The following is a 21,071-nucleotide window of genomic DNA, read 5'->3' as shown; positions in this document are numbered from 1 at the left end:
TGCACAGTACTAGTGGTAAACTAGTAGGAAACTAGTAGAGAAAATAACTGATAAAGTTCTATGCAATTTATGATTCTTGTGTGTGATGGGTTAAGACAGAACAAGGAATCCGTTAATAGTGTGCATTATTTATTGGCATTGAATCACCATCAAAAGGAAAGCTCCGGAATCATTGATACATGACTGCAGCTCTAGTTGTTAGTAGATGTTCTATATTGATTGATTCTTTTACTAGGTTGTTTTTATATCACATGTGCTTACAACATCGTTGAAAAAACATTTAAAAAAGAATAATACAATGAAGTGGTCTGTTAGCAGGCTACAATTCAAGCAGTTCCTCCTTTCTCTCCTGTGTGAAGAGCCAGTCGAACAGAAAGACCACCGAATCTGACACGAACTCTGCAATCTTCCTCAGGTTTGTCACATACCAAACTTTATAGACACATTCCCCAATTAAAACTAGGAAAATAATAAACAGGAAGCCGAGGAAGAGGCGGTCGAGATAAAAGTTTGCCTTTTCTTTGAAGGTCCACTGATCCATCGGTAGAGCACGCCGGGCTTCAGCGTAACTGCCAAGTTGTATCATGGCCTCATCCAGCTCTTCCTCTGGAGCCTCCAGGTCTTGGCCGTTCTCCGCTTCATCTGTGTCAGCCATTTTATAGTGGTTTGATGCTGCAAATGAAAGTTTTATTCAATAATCTGATGATAAAGTGATCAAAATTACAAGAAGCACAGATAGCAATTCTTCACAAATCTTCCTTGCAGCTCAAGGGTCTTACCTCAAAGAAGATTTAGGGAGAAGATAAGATGCACACAGGAAAAGGAGAATCTTGGCTTTTTTTTTTTATCTTCACACCGACACCATGCTTGCGCTCCTTCAGCATCCAGTAGGCTGCCAGCCACACAGGAGTGTGTGGTGCGAAGGCGGTAAATGCCAGGCTGGTTACGCAGCACCTACCTCACTAAGACGGGGAGGCTGGGGATTAGACCACACTCAGCAGTTTCAAATCCCTCAACAGGGATGAAGGTGACAGATGGTAATATGCATATTGATATGTTTGTGAGGGAGGGAGGGACAGATAGAGAGGTGGCGGGTGATGGCTTCATGTGCTCACGTGAAACTACTCCACCACACAAGTCTCAGGTGGTCACGGCATACACGACAGGTGATCAATCCCAGAAAATTAAACATCTCCCACATATCAAGTGGCAAAAACATTTAAACCTGCATTATTTTAAGCCACATCGTACCTTTTTGTTATGTATTAAGGAGCGTGACATGAACTGAAACCAGGCAGTAGTCAAACTGATGACAAAGCAGAACTGAGACAGCTTTAGCGGGAGATTTAGTTTTAGAGTTTGAATAAATCACTTCAGCATAATGCTCTGTGGGTAATTTACTCAAATGCTTCAGAGCCTTTTCAACACTCTGTCACTGCCATTGAAATATGGCTTAAACTAGCTGAATTAGCTGAAGAGGTGCCTGCATCCCCTGATAAGACTAATGGCTGGACTGCTTTGATGTTGCCAGACTTTAGTGACTTCGTTGTTAATTTGTATTCCAGGGAGGGTCTTTCCACTTCTCCTTATATTGGATGGTTTTCCGTGTAACATAAAATTTCAGAACACTTGGTACTCTCTATTGATCCCACTCAATAAATCCCCCCGTGACAGGCTCCTCTGCTTTTGTTCACATGACCACTCAAAGACCCATGGTAAGCATTTGCATTTGATCGCATTAATTCTTTGCACTCAATCTAATCTCATTTGTAGCCATTCTGGCAGCATGGCTCAGTACGACGATATCGGTCTGTCTGATGTTCAGGTTAGAATATCTCAGTAACTGTGTGACGGATTGCATTCAAATTTTGAACAGACATTTATGGAGCCACAAGGATGAATCTTAATGACTTTTGGGACCCCAAGAAGATGATACTGATATCGGATCACTTAATAATATATCAACATTAGATGGGTTGTCATGGAGTTTCATACAGACTTTCATGTCCTCTCATGATAAATTTTATTATCTTCGTTGATCCTCTGACTTTTCATTCATTGCCACCAAGAGGTCAACATTTAATTTACCCATTACTGCCCATTACTGCGCAAGACTAACTTTAGCACTATTTCTTTAATGTTAGTATGCCAACATGCTTAACTAAGATGGTGAACACGAACATCACACTTTTTGGTCCGTTCTGGTTCAGTCTTGTTCATACTGACTTTTTACAAACAGATCAAGAGGACTCAACATCAGGTCTTACAGGCTGACAGATAACTTGTTGATTTGGGAGTTTGGATAACTGTCATCCTGCATCATTAGTGCGTCATCATGACCCGCATCAGAAAATAACTCTCCACAAGACTTTTAATGCGGGAAGAGGCAGGACAGAAAAGAGGCATCTTGTACAGTAATGGTTCGGGGCTTATTAATTGTGGGATTGCTGTCGTAAACCTTTTAATGGATGTCATTTACTGGCGAAGTTGCCAGAGTTGGATAAAGCACAATCATTTTGAAAGCTTTTGATCATTTAATTGCTTCCTGAACATTGCATGATCAGAAGATGGATTTCTTTTTAATGTAGCTTATGAAATCATGTTGAAGTCACGTGTCTGTTATCAGATTGCTTTCACACCACAGACACTCCTTACTGGAGTCCAGTATGAAGCGGGCCCAGACCTACCTTATCACACGGTCCTGGTGTGGTTGCTAAGTCCACACAAGTGATCAGTTGACAGCATTCTCACCAGCCCAAAGCAACCCTCACCAATCAGGAAAATATCATCAGGATCCTTTTTTACTGTAAGCAAACAGGTGAGTTGTGAAAGCTCACCACTCAGTGCTTTTAAAGTGCACTTAGATGGGTGTAAATGTCAAATAATAAATGTGACATTTACACATTAAATGAGGAAGATATCAGTATTTATTCTGGTGAATTTACCAACAAGCTCTTTGAACATGAAATGTTTGTTGTATCACTTATTATGTTGACATATAAATCATAATTCAATATGAATTGATTAAAGAAGCATTTAGTCAAAACAGAATAGTAATGATGGGGGCATCATTTTGCTCTGATTGCAGGCTCAAATTCTTAAAAACTAAGAGGAAATATGAATGGGTCAGAAATGAACATGTCCCAGGACTCGATGAAGTGCTTTAGTTGTGCATGTTAAAGTTGATATTCCAAATATCACATAGTCCCATAATTGTCATTGCTGCACCTTCTCACTGTAAACCATGTAAACAGATGTGCTGCAGCTCCTCTTACATGTCCACTTTCTCCGTCAGGGCCGGCGTGCTGCCTGGACACGGAGTGGGCTCTGCGGGTTTACATAACATGCAGCGGCGAGTGATCTGGATCAACGTGATGCGGAACCGTTTAATCCTGAATGCATAAACCAATGGGTTGAGTGCTGAGTTCACGTGGGACATGAAAATGCCGATGTACATGGCAAACTTGGGTACGTGACACTCCGGGCAGAAGAAAATGATGCAGTTCATGATGTGTATCGGCAGCCAGCACACAACGAAGAGGAAGAGCACCAAGGCCAGCGATTTGGCCAGCTTCAGCTCCTTCCGGAAGTACCGTTCTCTATCACAAGTTGCTTCAGCGCGCCGGTTGAGCTGTCGCCGGATCACCCTAAAGATCTCGGCATACAGAGCAATCATTATGGAGAGTGGTACCACCACCCAGCCGAAGAAATTGAAGTAGACCATGTAGTCCATCCTCATGACTGTGGTGAATTCACAGACAATGTCGCTGGACACACTGAGGTTTCTCTGAGCATCGAGGTTATTCCAGCCAATCATTGGAACCAATCCAGTGAGGAAGGCGAGGATCCAACACAGACAAACCGCCACATAAGCCCTCCCCTGGGTCACTATGGTGCTGTACCTGAGCAGAGTTATTGGAAAAGAAAGTGGAGTCAGGACAATGGACAGCGAAGTACGTTTCTGAAAAACCACATATAACTTTAACTGAACGTTTCTTTATGTTGCAACTTTACGTTTGTTTAGGTTGAGTTTTTTTTATTTCTCTCTGGTCAAAATGTTGGGCTGGTTATGATTTGGTCTTTGTGACACTTTGTGGGTTGTTCATGTCCTTTGTGTTTCAGAGGTGCTTGGCGAGGCTGGGCGTGGCTTTTCTGATGGCCAGAGCTGTGCCGGTCCACACACCTGCAGCGCGTTGGCTGTAACCAGCACTTGCTCTGCACAGTACCAGATTATTGGCATTTGTTTTCTCTCAGTGTCTCTGGAATGTATTAGAAGCTTTCATGATATTCTTTTTGATTAACAAATCCACCTTTCAAATTTACTATATATTATTTGGCGTCAACTTTTGGGTCCACCTGTTCTACTACAAGCCACACAGTGCGTATGCTCCGGTTAGGTTTAGGCACAAAAAACACTTGATTAAGGTTAGAAACACATCGTGGTTTGGGTGAAAATACCGGTTTTGTCGATATGTCCCCAGGTCCCCTTAAAAAAACATCCAAATTTGACGACACAAAGATTGCTGGAAATATTTCTTGTTGACTCAAACTGTGGTCAGGAATTTGACAGCGTTGTTACCGTCTGATAACGTTAACTCCTGATCTGAAGTTGGCTGATAAGCATCCAACGTGAATGTGGTATAACACGTTTGGATGTGTCTTAGGTTTGCAGAAACAATAACTGCTAATGTTATATATAGCCAGGCGACCAGTCCACAGGTTATTGTTCAGAAGCATTTGTCTCAGCTTTGGACATCCAATTGGTAAACAAAAAGTACTACGTGCGTGTGCCAAAATCAAAACAAACTGTGCCTTTGTCATTTATTTAGGCTGATGGGGACATTTTCATTTGCTTAAAAGCTTTTGATGTCCAGCCCATTGATCTGCTTTATACACTGCAACGATATATGGCTCTACGTCAGACATCGACACAGAGAACCACCTCTTCTTGATTGACTTTCGGAGGCTGAAAGCACGCGTTTCACTCTCTGATGCTAAAAGAAACAGAAAAGTAAGATCGGAGTCTATTTGTTCTCCTATTAATATGCTCGGCTCTACTCTAAGAGGAAGGATTATCAGAGAAATTTCATGTTTGTTGAGGATGTTTCGTCTGAGTGCAATCGAATACAATTTTCTAATTTGGATAATCTAAATAAAAGTTATTTGATTGAATCGATACATGCTGTGTAATGTGGTATCGATCGGCTAATGGACAAACAGCCCTTATGTCAATAACATGTCAGAGTAAGAGTTGTCATCAGGATGCTGCAATCTACTGGAACAGGCAATCACATCCACTTCCTATAGCACTGAGTTATAATAAATATTTAATTGTGCCTACTGTAAGCAGATAATTATCCTTTTGCAGGAATACTTCTAGAAAGTGAGAACACAACATTCAGTATCCAACAAATTCCCTACCAAACTAATGTCTTCTTTCTATCAATAAGTTTGTGTCTCAATCCTGAGAAACCCAAATGACACCTTTCAAAGTAAGCTGCAGTTCCTCACCTGGTGGGAATCTTGACGCGCAGATATCGGTCGATGGCGATGGCCAGCAGGGAGAGGATGGAGCTCTGGGTGATGATCAGCAGCAGGCAGGAGAGGAAGAGGCAGGTGTAGAACTGAGTGCTGAATCCCAGACTGATGATAATAGCCAGAGGGATGACCAACACTCCCACAGCGATGTCAGCCACGGCCAGAGACACGATGAAGGAGAAGGTGGTGTTGCGGAGAGCTCGGTTCACACACACAACCAGCACCACCAGCACATTTCCCAGCACAGAGGCAACAGCAATAGCTGTCTCGATGGAGATGTACATCATGTCCACATGCTCCGGCGGCTTGATACCCGGAGAGGAGGACATTGTCACTGTGCAATGGCCCTGCCTACCTTTTACTTAAAAATTAAAAATTGTTGTAGAAAATTCTAGCCTCCACTTCAGGGGTTGCTTCAGCAAAAACATCTTTCACTATGTGTGTTCTCCACCTGAAAAAACACTACTTTTTCTGTGCAATGTTCACGCAATGAGTGGCCCTTCACAAAGCGTTCATGAAGGGATGAAGTATAAAGAATCCACAGCATGTTGTTCAAGCTCCCCTCAGAAGTGGGGACCAGTGCATAACTACTCCTCTACATCCTCACCCTGACTCTCTCTCTTACTCACTCTCATGGAGTCATCAAATCAAGGGGAGGGACTTTGAATTCTGCAGCAGTCTGCAGCAACAGTTTTGCTCATATTAAGTGTGTCTATTTCTGTGTGTGGTTTTTGAGAGGACTTGTAAGCAGTTTGATGGTCTTACAGATAACGCACTCCCCCTAATTATGGATGGTTCTGCATTAGAGCTGATTTAATCTATTGCAGTCTTATCCATAACTGCATGAGTGAGCAATGAACATGCCATGCAAAAGATACAGCATGTTTGAGAAGTGTTAATATTGCAGCTTGTTTATAGCACTGACAAGATGGATTTTCACCTGTTCAGTGCCTGTTTTGGTGACAAATCCCTGTTAAACTCAGGAGATCTTTTCAAAAATGCTTGGACACATTTAACATACCAGATGTAACTTGTTATTAAGCGAGTTTTAGAGGTGCTAGTAGGTGCTGGTTTTGTTAACTTTGTACAGAGCCAATTGATTACCCTTTTCCTTATATTTATTCAAAGCTAAGCTAAAGTCTAAAATTCTGGCCATATCTATGCTCCTTTAAAGGTTTTAATGGAAGCTATTTATATGAACATTTCATGGTGGTGATGAATGTTGAATCCATTTTGTTACATTTCATCATCAAAAATGATGCGCCCTTATTGTCCAATTTAATCAAATCACTTCAGTGTGTGAGAGACATGGGGTTGATTGGCAGATGACCTCGAATTCATCATTTACTCCATCTCCCGTCATTACTAAAATATGTCACCACAACATTTCACTGAACTCTATTCAGCTGTACAAATCTCTTTAATGTGTGCATTGAAACATCACAACTGCTCAAAAAGTTGCAAAAGCATAAAGAGGTGTTTCTCAAAAAATAGTTATCACATGTTTTATCATCACCCTGCAATGGCACATTTTTTTCATATCTCTTATGTTGTTCCTGCACATAATGTCCAGATATCACAACTTGGACTACAGGGTCAACTGCAGGTAGGAATAAGTTCCAAAAGTTCAATTACTTTTAAAAACTTAATTTAATTGTCCGTCTGAGCATGAAAACACTTTGGCAGCAAGTATCACTGAGCAAGCAATCACTGAGATGGTCCTCAGTTGCTTAAGGAAGCAGATTCAGTGTCTGCCTGTAAATATATTCACTCTGATGCTGATGACTTTAGTTTTTTTTTTTTTCCCTCAGAGAAAGCGATGACTCAGGCTGTTGTTTTGGGACATCGCCTGTGATCTCACACTCTGGTCTGTGCATTAGAGTGTTCAAGAGCTGACACTGAATCAGATTGATTGGGCCTCTGTCATCCAACATGGCATCATTATCTCAAGTGGGACTTTCTACATGCAACCTCAACTGGAAATGCATTAGCTATAAATGTCAAACATAATGCAGTGTCTATCAAACATATTGGTTCAGCACTCAAGAGGACCATTATACTGAATTTGTTGCACTTTTATTGTTCATCCCCGTTGTTTGTTGCGGTTTGCTTGCTTCTTTTTCCGGCTTGAATCAATCCAGTAATATAAAAACTCTCCTGTGTGTTTATGGTTATCTATTAAAGATTAATGTATCGTGACTGAGTAATTACATCCTTTTGAACACTGCTGCAGATTGAAACATTTTGCCGACTTGTGGTTTCAGCTAAGGCAAACAAAAATACACATTATTTTAAAGGCGCCAATAAAATGTATTCCACTGATATTCCTCTACAGATGATATCCTTTGGTTACAGCGCAAAACACATCAATATCTATAAACAGAAATAATTAATTTGATTATGAGCTTGCAGGGATCCGCTTGCACATGCGCCACAGGGATTACATGACAGTATAGGTTCTATTACCGGTTCCAATTAACAAAATTATTCTCAACATCCTCACGAAGCTTTCCAGTTTAATGCAGAATTCATTTCACTCCGCTGCTATGCCGTCTCCGTTTGTGTCTATATTAATCGATCAACCAGCAGTTGGCCTACAGGATCATGAGTGTTCAAATTAATAAACAGGGAGTGGCTGTGACTATTATATACAGATCAACTCCATCTACAGCAGGGAAAGACATAGCCACCTTACAGGTTCTTGTTTTTACTATGTGAAGCAGGAACTGGATTTACATACAGTTTGAGTTTTGATGTAGACTGACTCTAAAAACAATGACATTTTCCCATCAAACCAAAGGCAGCTATTGTGCAAATTTACTCAGATCTGGCCTCCATCCTGCTTGTGTGTGTATTTCCAATTTGTGCTCAAACGTATCTCTTGCTATTTCGATCCAATATGGAGTATAAGATTCAGGCATTTTTTGACTGTTAAAGATTACAAACTCAAAGACACATGCTCACACTACCAAGTTTATCAGAAAAAAATACTTAAGCTTATAGCTGTGTTTCTGTCCATCAGATGCAACACCATGATGATGTGTCCTGATAAGCAAAGGATAGGCAGGGTCAAAGATTCACACAATGCAAAACATTTTCCTGCATGCACTCCAGGTACAGGAGGTAGAGCCCCCATTCATTCCTATGATGGCTGCTCAGTGGTGCATGAAGCTGAAGAATCTTCCGCGTTGTGGGACCAATAGAGCCTGTGCACAAGGGACTTTCACCGACTGAGCCGGCTGTGTACCAGATAAGCACCAAGCTAACTTGAATAGAGATAAAATGATTCAATCTTCCAACTCTTCTGGACTTTCCGAATGTTATTAGACTGAACGATGATAGTGAAATGAGTAATTTCGCTGGGGTTGTGACACTGAAAAAAAAGTATTGATCGTTTTACAGCTGCTACTTCCACATGTAAGTTGAAACACTTGGGCCCCAGTGCATCACGTGATGTTTTAATTACATGTTTCAGCCACTGCAAAAGCTGACTTCAAAGCCTCTCACTTGGGGTTTGGTCAGGACACGTTCGAGGGAAAATTATGACAACAATCAGTGTGTGGATGGCAGCTTTGTGGTTCCTCTTTTGTTGAGCATTGTTATGGGGAAAATTGATTGGCCTTTAGCTTTCTCAGCAAGACCCTAGTTCCTCTAGATACTGTGGCTATCATCACTTTTATATCTATATGTTTATTTTGTTTGCTATATGGTCATTGTTTATTAAACTTGCACATATTTTTCTCTGTGTCATGCCAGCTCATTAATATCTGGGCTCCATTCATGACGATGCTGTGGATCTACATGCTTTTGGGAGCCAAAAACAAGAACATACGTTATTGAAAGCACAGTTGCAGTATTTCCATTTTTGCAGTAATTAACTGACCCAAAGTCACATGTGACCATCAAAACAATACTTGTAATTCATCTCCTTCTTAATGACTCAAAGCATCAGTCGGCCTAATAAACATATTAAAGTCTTCTTTATCATCTGCTTCTTCCTCTTAGTATTGTTGTTGTTGTTGTTGTTGTTGTTGCTGCTGCTGTTATAATCATCATCATTTTCATGTTCATGTAACCCAGGAGAGAAGTACTTTATTGTCAGTCTTATTTTTTTAAAAACTTGATAGTCTAACGTCCCTGCATGTCAAAATAATTTAGCTTACATCTTATTGGTTAGACGGCGCACGTGAAAGTTTTCTGTTGGTGGAGCGTAGTTAAGTCCCGCCCCATCCGGGTAGCAAGTTCAACACCACGGGGAAAGCGGGTGCAGAGTAGTAGAATAGAGTGTGAAGCCCTCAGAAACTCAGTTGAACTACGAAATACAAATGAATAGTTCATAAATTTGTACATGAAATCAAGCAGTACGGAGAAGAGAATATGATCTACGAACCAATGTGCTGTGGGTTAATGACTATTTTTCAACGTCTTGGTGAGTGTGTTCGTAGCTAACGTTAAGCTAAGCTAACATAGCTAACGACGGTAGTCAGATAGGCAGCATATGGTACTGCAGGGGAAGAGCTTCTCATTTAATTTCAAGCTGAAATGGCCTACACCTGTCATAATTTGCTCCAGTAAGACATTAAAGTGTGTCAAAAGCTGATGTCAAAAGATAAGTTACTATAGTCTATTTGAAGATTTTTTTTTTATATATTTTATTTAGCTTCTTGTAAAATGATGGTAAAATGTTAAGGGAAATGTGAAAAATTAAGAAGAACAAGTTAATACTGCTTATAGACATGTCAGTTAATGGTTTAAGCGGTATTGGTAAAATCTTCAAAAGCCATGATTCATGTGTAAAATGTTAAAATGTCATAATTCATGTTGTTATAAGAATAGGAGAGATGCTTTCCAGCTTAAAACAAATGAATCCATATAACTGTTATTAAGATGGCTTTTTTCAGTTAAGAGGCTTGTGATGACGTGACATTTAATAATTTCCATAGATAGTTGAAACTTTGGGACTGAAAATAATAGCTCTGTCATTATGCAGGCTTTCTGAGATCCACTGATTTGCCTCGGACTTCAGATTCTGGATTCTGTGCTTGATGAAGGCAATGGAGAGCCAGCGTTGAACCTGATCATCTCTCCCTTCTGAGGAGTATAGTAAGTCTGTGTCACAATCCTTTGCCTGTTTTATTTTCAGATGCAACCAGACCTGAATTTAACAAGGCACACAGAATAGAACAGATCTGAAACTGCCTGAACTGACTTAACCCTGAAACTTACTGACTAAACTAAGTACTGAGGAAACACATTAACGCAGGAACCAAAGCATTTCCTTTTTGAGGGGCAGTGGAAGTTGGTCATGAAGAAGCTGAAGTTTTTCTAGTGGTATGTTTGAACCTATTTATATTTGGGTGGAGGCGGACGGGGGTTTCCAGTCCAGCTACTGATTTTGTCCTGAACCCCTCCTTACAAGCCCAGACACAGGTCCAATTTGAATTTTGTTGCCATTTGAACAATAAAACCGAAATTATACAGGCAGCATTTTCCTTTGGTACTGCATACCCTCAACTGAACAACATTTGTATTCTTACACACAAACGCGGCTGTGCCCTGTGTTATGCCACAGGTCAGCTGTTTGGGTCAGACATTTACAGCCTGTCCAAGAGCAGTGTACAGCACCAAAACATTTGGCCAAAATATGGAATACACGGAATCGGATATGTACTGTATTTATTTAGGTGGGCCTTCTTTTAGGTGGCTGAATTATGTCTCGCTGTGGGTATCATTTACAGCAGTACAATGTTCTGCTTCCCTGCTAGAGCTACATGCACAGTCCTCTATTGCAGATAATACAGACTACAGATAAGTACCTCATTCAGCCCCACATCAAAAGACCTGAACTATCACTTGAAACACGCAACAAAAGAAATTAATGCAAATGACTTAGATTGCAGATGTGCTGGCTGCTTAGTCCAGAAGTACACATTGGTTATTTTGCATTGAGAGATTATTTGGTTTGTAAAATATCTGAGCTCAACCGTAATGTTTCTGAGCTGTAGGTAGGCTGTTGCAAGGATATTTGCAGTTTGCTGACAAGGTTTACTAAAAGCTTGGACATATTTACCTACAATCTGTTTAATAGTGCTTTTAAATAGGGCCCGATATGGCCTTATAATGATATCACAATATCTTAAAGCAAGTATTACAATAAGTACAACTGTCCGACAAGTTCAGAAAATCTGATTAAATCAGGTTCAAGGATTAATCAACACTGTAAACATCACATCCTACTGTCCACTAGACATTAGAAATAGTACAACTGTATGAATAGTAATGCTGATGACCAGGGCTGCTGGTATTACTTTAATTTTAACAGTTTGTTACAGCAAAAGGTGACTGCGTACTGCCATTGAGATAAAATTACTAAAGCCTGCTTTTACTTTCTGTCAAAGCTGAGATTGGAACTGCCTCAGATTCGGTAGATTTGTTACGTTGTCATGTAAGAAAAAGCTAAAATCAGGTCTGATGGCAACATCCTCCTGAGAAGTTAATTGTACTGAAGTGAGGAGAGAACTTGAAATGGAGGTAACCAGGAGGAAAGATAAGGAAAGACTGATAAACATTGTGTGTCAGTAATTTGACTCCAGGTCTCTGCTGTGATGTGAGTGTTTACTCTACTGCAGATTGCTTTTTAAAAATGTGTACCCATTATCTGCTATGAACCAGGAGTTAGGCCAATTCAATGAGGTAAGATGACCTTGATGATGAGTATCATCAAATTTTGTTGTCAGTTTCTGTTTTGGTCAATGCCAGCACAATATGCTGAGGAAAAAAGAGTTGATTTCTTTTAGCAAAAGTTAGTGTCAACTGTGATTTTGACATTTTTGTTCTGTGGAAGATTTTCTTTATAGGTGACAGGTAAATGTCAGCAGATAGCTTCATTTTAATCACCTATGCAAATTATCAACATAAAAAAGTCAAGCAATATTTTAAAAGTGAATTAACAGAAAAGTCATTTCAATTTAGGCTCAGATTTGAAAGAAAATATGTTCATTAACAAGACAGAAGGTTTCGCCTTGATACCCACTGTTTTGGAATAGATAAGGTCGTTTTCAATGCAGGTACATTGGTAAGATGATTTAGATAACTAGAAGGTTCCAGATGGTCAGTTGTAGATTATGCTTATACCAAACTGCCACCATAACCACCAGTCTAGAGAAATGATACCACGAGAGAGGGAAAAATGAATCAAGAGCATCTCAGAGTTTAGATTAGCATCAGGGTAAGAAGAAGCAGTTGTTATTTCCTGAAACTGCATTCAGTGCTCAGAACACAAACTAGATGATGTGCTGATGTTAAAGAAATCAATTTATCACTTCTCTGCATGTTCACATCCTGCTCAGCTCACAACACACTAGCACTACACTTACCTTAGTGCTATCAGCAACACAATTTTTGAAAAAAATGACAAAGTGTAACTTCGTACATCTGCAGCAGAATACCAGTCAGCTCAGTAAGACACTGATATATTTTCTGTAAGGATGGGTGGTGTATTGGTTTAATCACGATCTTTGGTGTCATATCCTGCTACGACATGGATTTGGCAATGCTGCCACTACTGTCATAAGTGTTTCAGTATCTTAAATGTTATGTGCTTTACTGTGGCTGCAGTAACATGCAGTCAGGGGGCTAAACACATTCTCTTTCCTCACTAACTCTAACTTTGGCGACACAAACACGAAAGGTTAACAACGCACCCCTATTGCCCTGTAATGAACTACCCTCAGCCCCAGAGGTGTAGTGCTATTTTTTAAAATACCAGAGCGCACTTGCAGAACGCGGGTGAGCGTAAACGCACATGGTTATCTTGTGGCTTGTTTCAGAAGGTCAGTTAAGATCAAGTTTGTTTTTTACCCTTATTCTCAAGAAGATCATTAACTTGCCCTTTTAGCTCTTCCAAAAAAAATGAGAGGATGTTTACCCCTATGCTCACTGAAGAAAAAAATATATTCTAATTTGAGTATACGGTCATATTTCCCTTCCCTAGTTTACAGTGACATGTTGACCTTGGTGTTTGCCGTGTGAATGCGGTTAATTTAACTTTATACTCCAGGGTCGAGTTTTAAATAGTGACAGATTTCCTGTAATAATCTTAAATCTTAACCTTTCTATGAAGATAAGACTCAAAGCAGTTTATGTGAGCTAATGGGAATCCACAAGTATAAGCGAGTATTTATCTGAAAACCAATCCCATTTGTCCTCATGAAATTTTAAACAGCTTTCTATTGACACATTAAAAACTCTAGGACTCTTACTGTAACATTTTCTTTTCATTCATATAATCTTCTGCAACAGCCAGCAGTTTTTTAAATGGAGTATTCAAAGTTGAACACTATCTGACAATGATAAAAAAGTAAACAAATATAGTTGCAAATACACAAATGCAAAGCATTACAGAGAGAGCACAGTGGTTAAGGACTTCCTCAAAGGTTTCACAAGACAGAGATGAGTGATAACAGCGCAGCACATTCACACTCACATCCAGTCTCGTCACACCCTTACATATCGAACCTAAACTGGAGAAGTAGCACAATGGCTGTGGGAGAGGTTATCTACACGTTGGTGGAGGTGCTCATCGCTGTTTGCTGCTGTCTTGGGAATATGTTGGTTATTTTGGCACTTTGGACAAGTAAAATCATTAAGCAGCCTACCTTCTGCCTCATTGTCTCTTTGGCTGTGGCTGACTTCATGGTTGGCTGCTTGGCCATCCCGTTGGCTGTTACTGTCGACAGACGAGTGAAGACTTCGTTCCATGGCTGTCTCTTCATCAGCTGTGTGATCATCCTGTTGACCCTGGTCTCAGTTTTGTCTCTCATGGCCATTGCAGTTGACAGATTCCTCCGGGTGTATATCCCTCTCAGGTGAGGTTTTTTGACTAGGTTGTTGTATTATGTATTATGTAGAGAAAAATAAATAGTAGAGCTGCAACGGTTAGTTGATCAAAGGAAAATTAGTTGGCAACTGTTTGGATAATTGAGTAATCACTAAGCAAAATTGTCAGATATTTGCTGGTTCTAACTTCCTAAATGTAAGGATTTGCTGCCTTCTTTATAAATGAAGTGTATTTGGATTTCCGCCTGTTGGTTAGATAAAAAAAAAAGCAATTTGAACTCTTGAAAACCACATCCAAAAAAAAAGTATGTTTATTTGCCAGAAGATTAACCTTGAATGATAACAGGCAGATTAATCAATAATTAAAAACAAGCATTACTTGCAGTCCAAAAAATAGCACTGCTAGGCATGGCTTGAATCATTTGATCTCTGAACCCTTTGCATGGCTTGCTCGATAAAAAAGGTATTAATTACCGACCGTTCATCACTACAATGACTTCATGCTTTTATATAATTGCTATTTGTACCAAGCATCTTTTGAATCTACAATTGACTACATCAATATTTTCTGCTTTTCTTTTCAGGTACAAAAGGACTGTAACAGAGAGACTCTCTTGGCTTGTGGTAGCAGCATGTTGGCTTGTTGCAATACCACTGAGTTTTGCTCCCATGCTTGGATGGTACAACCATGACACCTTCTCTAAGTCCGTCAACTCTACTATTGAGTGCGAGTTTATAGCAGTGATTCCAATGTCATACCTGGTTTACTTCAACTTTTTTCTCTGCACCCTCATCCCTCTGATGGTGATGATTGTTTTGTACGTCTACATTTTCTGCAATATTCGAGTTAAACTTCGTGAGAAACCAGGCAACGGATTCCAAAACCAGTCCCAGAGCTACCTAAGGAAAGAGAAACAACTGGCAGGATCCCTGTCTCTGGTCTTGGCTCTGTTTGCCCTGTCGTGGCTCCCTTTACACACAATGAATTGCATCGCTTACTTTGGTCAGATCAATGTACCGGAATTAGCTTTCTATATTGGAATCCTGCTTTCTCATGCTAACTCAGCTGTAAACCCAGTTGTGTATGCGTTCAAAATACAAAAGATCAAGGCTGCATATCTGAAGCTCTGGAAAGAGTATGGTACATGTGGAGAAGAGCAAGGATCTCAGACAAGCCATACAACAGACAATGTCAGTAGTAACTTGAACAGTGAGGCAAAAAATTAATGACAGAAAACCTCCTGGTTTGCCTCTTTGTTTTCAAGGACCACGTTTGATTGACTGTTGGACATACAGTAAATAATTTAAAATATTGTGTAAAAAGGTAAGAAAGCTAGTTTTTAATTGGTGAAGATGACCGTCTGTATAAGCTAATCTAAACATGTGCACTGAAAGATTGGTACAGAACTCTGGTTGTGTTTGTGTGCCCTGTAAATATGGGTTCATTGCGAAAACTGTAGAAGAAAAAGGCAACTTCCACTTGTCTTAAAAAGCTTTAGTTTCATATCACTTTTGTCTTTCTGTTTCTGTTCAACTTCCACTTCTTCATTGTTCATTTCAACAGAAAGCACACCCTGTCTTGGACATTGCCTTAGTGAAATTTGAAAAATGCAATTTGTACATTATATATACTAAAGCTTAGATATATAAAGCTGAAATAATATGCTCTGTACAGAGTGTACACCTAAATGAAAAGAAAAATGTTCGCACAAGTGTACGATGTAACATAATCAGTTCCTCCACAACATTTTCTTTGTTATTTGGTCAGACAGGCGTTAAGTCAGCAAATTCTGAAATCAGTCAGGAATTCTTTAAATCTGTAGGTACACCCTGTTATATGAATTGGATTACAAAGAAATATTTTTTATCATATTTTGTCCTCCCCCCATGTGAACCAGTAGACAAGACATGAGATACTAATTTCAAAATAGTGCAGTGTTATACCGCAACACCACAGAGTACAGCCTCCCAAGTGACAAAATTGTTGTGTCAAATAGTTGCTGACACAGTTTCAAGTCCCAGAAATGAAACATCTTTTTGCAGAGCTTTTCTATTGGCTAGCATTACATTTCACAGATGTTCACGTTGTTCTGGTCAGTTGGTTCACCAATACATGACCAACTACCAATTGTACTAACAACATAACCAGTTGTTCCCAAGCTTTTACCTGAGGGCCCCATTTTTCTATCATTGAGTTAACTGATGACCTCTGACTAATTAATATATTTTATGAATATTTCATTTGATATTCAGTGCATAACAACAGGACAGACCAATTTACAAACTGTATAGTTACACAATAACTGCTGGAGGTTTCTGTGAAACAAGCCATTTAGATGAGCAGAGGCTTTTAAACAGATTATTTCCTGTGAATACTGCATCAGAGACGATTATATCTGATATTCTGTCTTATGATTTTATTCGCGTTGCACAATCATACCTACTTAATGGCATTGTTTTGCATAAAGTCAGTGTTTTTCTTCCTGATGCATGGTCATTGTTCTAGCATTTCCTTTTTTCACTACATACTTATTTAATACAGGATGAACCTGTTTAACAGAAAATGAACACTCCTGTGCTCCTGTGAGATTCTTTCTCAGTTTATTCCTTGGGTAATACTCATAATGAGGAGATATAGGATTGCTGTCTATTCTCCAAAAAAAGTTTTCTTACACCCATTAAAATAAAAAAGCCCTTGTGACCCCTTGAGAGGGTTTGGCGACCCCTAGTGGGGGTCTTGCCCCACTGTGGAAACCACTGCTATAAAATATACAGCTGCACTATTGTTTAAAATCTACTGTTGTATTTCTTCTTCTCCTTTTAACAAAGCAGTCTCAAGAGTAAATATTTGAGATTTACATGTCTGAAGTAGAAATTCAACCTAAAACCTTTAGAAAATATATAACAAATGTTTGCATTTAAAATGTGTTAAAATGACTTGACCTAGATATTTTGTTGTTTGAGTGAGGAATGAAATCAGTGAACATGATCAAACATTATGAGGATAAGGTTATTGATTATTTTAATCAGCAATGGTGGTTGATTACTAATGAAGACAACAATCCCATGACCCTGCTATTTCATGACATTATCCAATACCTACTGTTTTATTGAGATACCCTAGTAACACAACATCAATACTCTGTGTTCATTGCATTTAAATTGACAAGTGCTGGCATCTCATCTTCAATGTGAAATTGGTTGTCATAATGAGAAATGTGCAGATTGCCCAGGAGGAACATACGGAAGAAACACACCAAACCATCATCTTTTCATGATAAAATACGCATTTGAGTCAACATTTTGCACCAGCTTTTCACAAATATTTGTTGCAGTATCATTACTTTCAATCAATTACTACAACTTATTTACTACTGACTCATCAGTATATGTGTTATGTTTTTTTTGTCATAAGTTGTGTGCTAAGCTAACAACTTTAGACAAAAAAGCTAGCTAAGCCATTTGTTTCGTTTCCTCAATTTAAAATGTATATACAACTATAAATTTTCTGTGCATACAGTTTATATTGACACCGAAATCAGTTTAGATTTATAAAAATAAAAGTTTCTGCATATTTACAAACCACTATGTTCTTATTTCCCATTACTGCCTGCATAGGATTTTTAGTGTGGTTCTTTTGATTGAGCCATCTATCACAAAAGTGAGGTATAAGTTGACTTCTACAAGACTGTACTCACCGGATGTATAAACAGACACAATTTGTAACCTTTAAGAAAAGAACATTAAATGCTACTTATAAACTTTATGATCAATGCAATAGGGAATCAAATGTTGTTTGAATTTCCTTTAATCTTTATTGAGCATTGCATCTGTTACAAATAAGTTCACAATATGACTCCATTACTACTGATGATAAACCAGGTAAAACCAGGTTTATCAGTAAAACCAGGAAGTTACCTTTAGCTTGACAGCCTTTAACTTATCTCAGGCTTAGGACCTCCTTAACACATTAAAATGCTTTGACAATTACTCTTTGTTTAAATCTTTGGAGTCCTGAATTTAAAGCAGGCGCTGTCCTTATTTTTAGATCTAAATCTGTCGCTAACTCTAGCCTTAGGATGTTCTGTGAATACGGCCCCAAATACACACAGTCCAAGTCCAATATCTTAAAAATTTCCAAAGCGATAATAGTCTTTGGCCACAAGATGGCACTAGAGTGGCTCCTTTACCACTCGTCCAGTGTGAGTGAGCTTTGTTCCAAGCACTCATTGTACCTCTCAAGGAAGGTAATAGACTGTATAGTTATCACCTGAGTAGGATTGACTCCATCCCACAAACTATACAACCTACTACCTCACCTTGCTAGGCTCAACTCTGGGCACCAATGAATATCCTTTAAAACAAGACCTCAGTCAATATGAACCATATCATATGGTTTATCTGTGTCATTATGACACCATCAAATGTATTAAGTATTTGTTGTGTCAGCAATGTCCTTGAGGCCTCTTAATTAATTCATCCATGAAGCTTCATGTTCACGCTTCGGCATCTCAGCAGATCAACCCGTCTCCTCAGGAAAGACAGTAGACTGTATAGTTATCTCAGAGGGAGGATCTAAACCCCACAACTATTCAATCTACTACCTCAGCCTTAAGGACAGAAACTTGTGCGGGTACAGGTGGAAACTTGTCAGTTAGGCTGCAAGACAAAAATAAAGAAAGGATAAATTAATTTTTAGAATCACCAGGAGCCAACAGTGGTTAACGAAATATATTTTGTTCTGCATGTAGGCCTAGATTGGAAGTATGACCTTAGAATAATATCATATTTTTTACTGGTATTCGAATGCATGATGTACATATCAATATTTTAAAATTCTCTTACAAAATAAATAATAAATATATATATTTATTTATTTATTTATTTATTTTTAGACAAAATGCAATATTGTAGGGATATCTATCTGTACAAAATGTTAACACAGTGATATTTATGATAAACTATCACCAGTAAAGGCAAGTATTAGAACAGGTAGAACAGTCTGGTAAATTCAAATTTAATGTCATATCTCAATATAATGAAATCTCAGATGGTATATTGATTCATATCACAGTAACAATATATAGTGTATATGTTGCCAAGCTTCAGAGGTTTAGAGGCTTCACAGGGAAACTTAACAAAAGCATTTCTGCAACTCTTAAAACATTTCAAGATTTATGGTGATTTCTTTGTATCAAATCAATAAATTATATCCAAATTGATGGTGAAAACATGCACACTAAAAATATTGTTACACAATGTTGCACATTATTGTTAAACCACATTATTACAATTCAACACCTGCCATGGAATGAAGTTGTCTGGTAACAGTTTTATCAGGAATTTCCCTCTGAGAGCAGTTTCCTCACTTGACTCACCACATTGTTGCTGGAGTTGTAAAATCAAGGCTTGGTTCTTAAGGGTTACAACCAACCTGACACGGCTACCTTGTTTACTGTATGTAAGTGATATGCAGTGTCTGAAGACTTTGATTGGTCAGCATTGATGTATTTTGCCACCCCTTAAGAACAACAGGTGATGGACACACTGGAAATTAGCATGCTGGAAAAGTGCCAAAGAAATACTTTCTTAATGAAGTGCAAATACGCTTCTGTCGCCACAGAACATGTGGTAATCTGTGTAATCCTGCAAGGTAAAAATCACTTCCTTGGAAATTGGCATGTAATGAAGGGCAGCTGTGCCAAAAATTAGGGTCTGCTTTACTCTTAAACTTGGTTTGGGTCTTTCTAGCTTTGCTTTGGAACAGGCATAAAAAAGATTCAGTTAAAACAAGCTTTGCCCCTGATGTGGTCCGTTATGTCTCTGCAACCATAATGTAAAGCAAAGGAACAAAGCATTTAAAATGGCAGTACCACGGCCATTTTATGGAGTTTGGCGCCAGCACACAACATCTGGGGTGCAACCTGTTGGCTTCTGCCTCCTCTTTCCGTTCAATATCCCTAAATTCGACTGTTTTTATTTTTCCCCCAAATAATAGTATTTGCATTGTTGACTTTAGCTTAAGAAATTTCTCATTCATAATTTCAGGGAGCTGATTAACAGATGCATGTTAAGAAATACTGCTAGTGATTTTGGGGTTGCTTGGGAAGTTTTAACAGAGGAGCTGATGGTTTGACTTCAGAAAATTGCCCTTTATGCTCAGTGTGAAAGCCACTTCAAGTCCATTGAAAAGGAGTCTGTTTACTGTGCCAACTAGAGTCTGGGACACAAGCTGGGCAGAGCTGTCTGGGCCCCGACAGAGCCATACTTTGGATGAGCTGACTGAGCCCAGACACTGTTATGGTAGACAACGCTGGTCAACCCATGCAAAAGCTAGGACACTTTGCATAAATTAGCATGTGAACCATGGTCGCTGAAAAGCGGCTGGGCAGTTCATTAACATTCTGAATTCCTCTTTGGCCTAATTAATGCCGACAGTGATTGAAATGTTTTGGCAGGCTGTGCTGCTGCAGTGCCAGGCCATGCTCATCGGGCCATAATGAAAAGGCACAGGGGCATCAGAGAGTGGGAGGCCTTAATTGAGATGTTGAATTAATTAGACGGCAAATGGTATCAAACTCTTCTAACTGGCTGGCAGAGGGGAACAAGTGAAAACAGAAGTGGGTTAAACTTTTTATACAAGAAAAGTTGTGTGGATTTCTAAGAAGAGTTGCGATGATGGGTCATGGACTGGA

At 39.1% G+C, this 21,071-nt stretch overlaps 3 protein-coding genes across 3 annotated transcripts in view; 2 read left to right on the top strand and 1 right to left on the bottom strand.

The window, feature by feature from the left end:
* Nucleotides 1–2,937: 2,937 nt before the first annotated feature.
* LOC119020554 (adenosine receptor A1) lies at nt 2,938–9,248 on the bottom strand. The gene is made up of 2 exons (XM_037099945.1): nt 5,512–9,248; nt 2,938–3,902 (listed from the first exon to the last, which is right to left on the bottom strand). Exons 1-2 carry the CDS (start codon nt 5,865–5,867, stop codon nt 3,272–3,274), a joined length of 987 nt encoding a protein of 328 aa, XP_036955840.1. The 5' UTR covers nt 5,868–9,248; the 3' UTR covers nt 2,938–3,271.
* Nucleotides 9,249–9,777: 529 nt separating this feature from the next.
* Nucleotides 9,778–21,071, top strand: part of LOC119020661 (FK506-binding protein 4-like) — a 27,424-nt gene continuing 16,130 nt past the window's right edge. Inside the window, exons 1-2 of the mRNA XM_037100154.1 lie at nt 9,778–9,967; nt 10,529–10,641. The gene's annotated coding sequence lies outside the window, so the exon portion shown is untranslated. The remainder of the gene's footprint in view (nt 9,968–10,528; nt 10,642–21,071) is intronic.
* Nucleotides 10,648–16,944, top strand: LOC119020553 (adenosine receptor A1-like). The gene is made up of 2 exons (XM_037099944.1): nt 10,648–14,405; nt 14,961–16,944. The coding sequence occupies exons 1-2, from the start codon at nt 13,990–13,992 to the stop codon at nt 15,601–15,603; spliced, it is 1,059 nt and encodes a 352-aa protein (XP_036955839.1). The 5' UTR covers nt 10,648–13,989; the 3' UTR covers nt 15,604–16,944.

This window comes from Acanthopagrus latus, chromosome 6 (assembly GCF_904848185.1).
Source record: "Acanthopagrus latus isolate v.2019 chromosome 6, fAcaLat1.1, whole genome shotgun sequence".
Lineage (NCBI taxonomy): Eukaryota > Metazoa > Chordata > Actinopteri > Spariformes > Sparidae > Acanthopagrus > Acanthopagrus latus.
Note: the sequence above shows the minus strand (reverse complement) of the source record. Positions and strands in the feature narration are given on the sequence as shown.

Bases quoted from the DNA above. Each gene is read 5' to 3' on its own strand.
- LOC119020554 (XM_037099945.1), bottom strand. From the start codon at position 5,867: ATGTCCTCCTCTCCGGGTATCAAGCCGCCGGAGCATGTGGACATGATG. The intron at 3,903-5,511 runs GTGAGGAACTGC...AACTCTGCTCAG, and splicing joins CGCGTCAAGATTCCCACCAG to GTACAGCACCATAGTGACCC.
- LOC119020553 (XM_037099944.1), top strand. From the start codon at position 13,990: ATGAGTGATAACAGCGCAGCACATTCACACTCACATCCAGTCTCGTCA. The intron at 14,406-14,960 runs GTGAGGTTTTTT...TTTTCTTTTCAG, and splicing joins CGGGTGTATATCCCTCTCAG to GTACAAAAGGACTGTAACAG.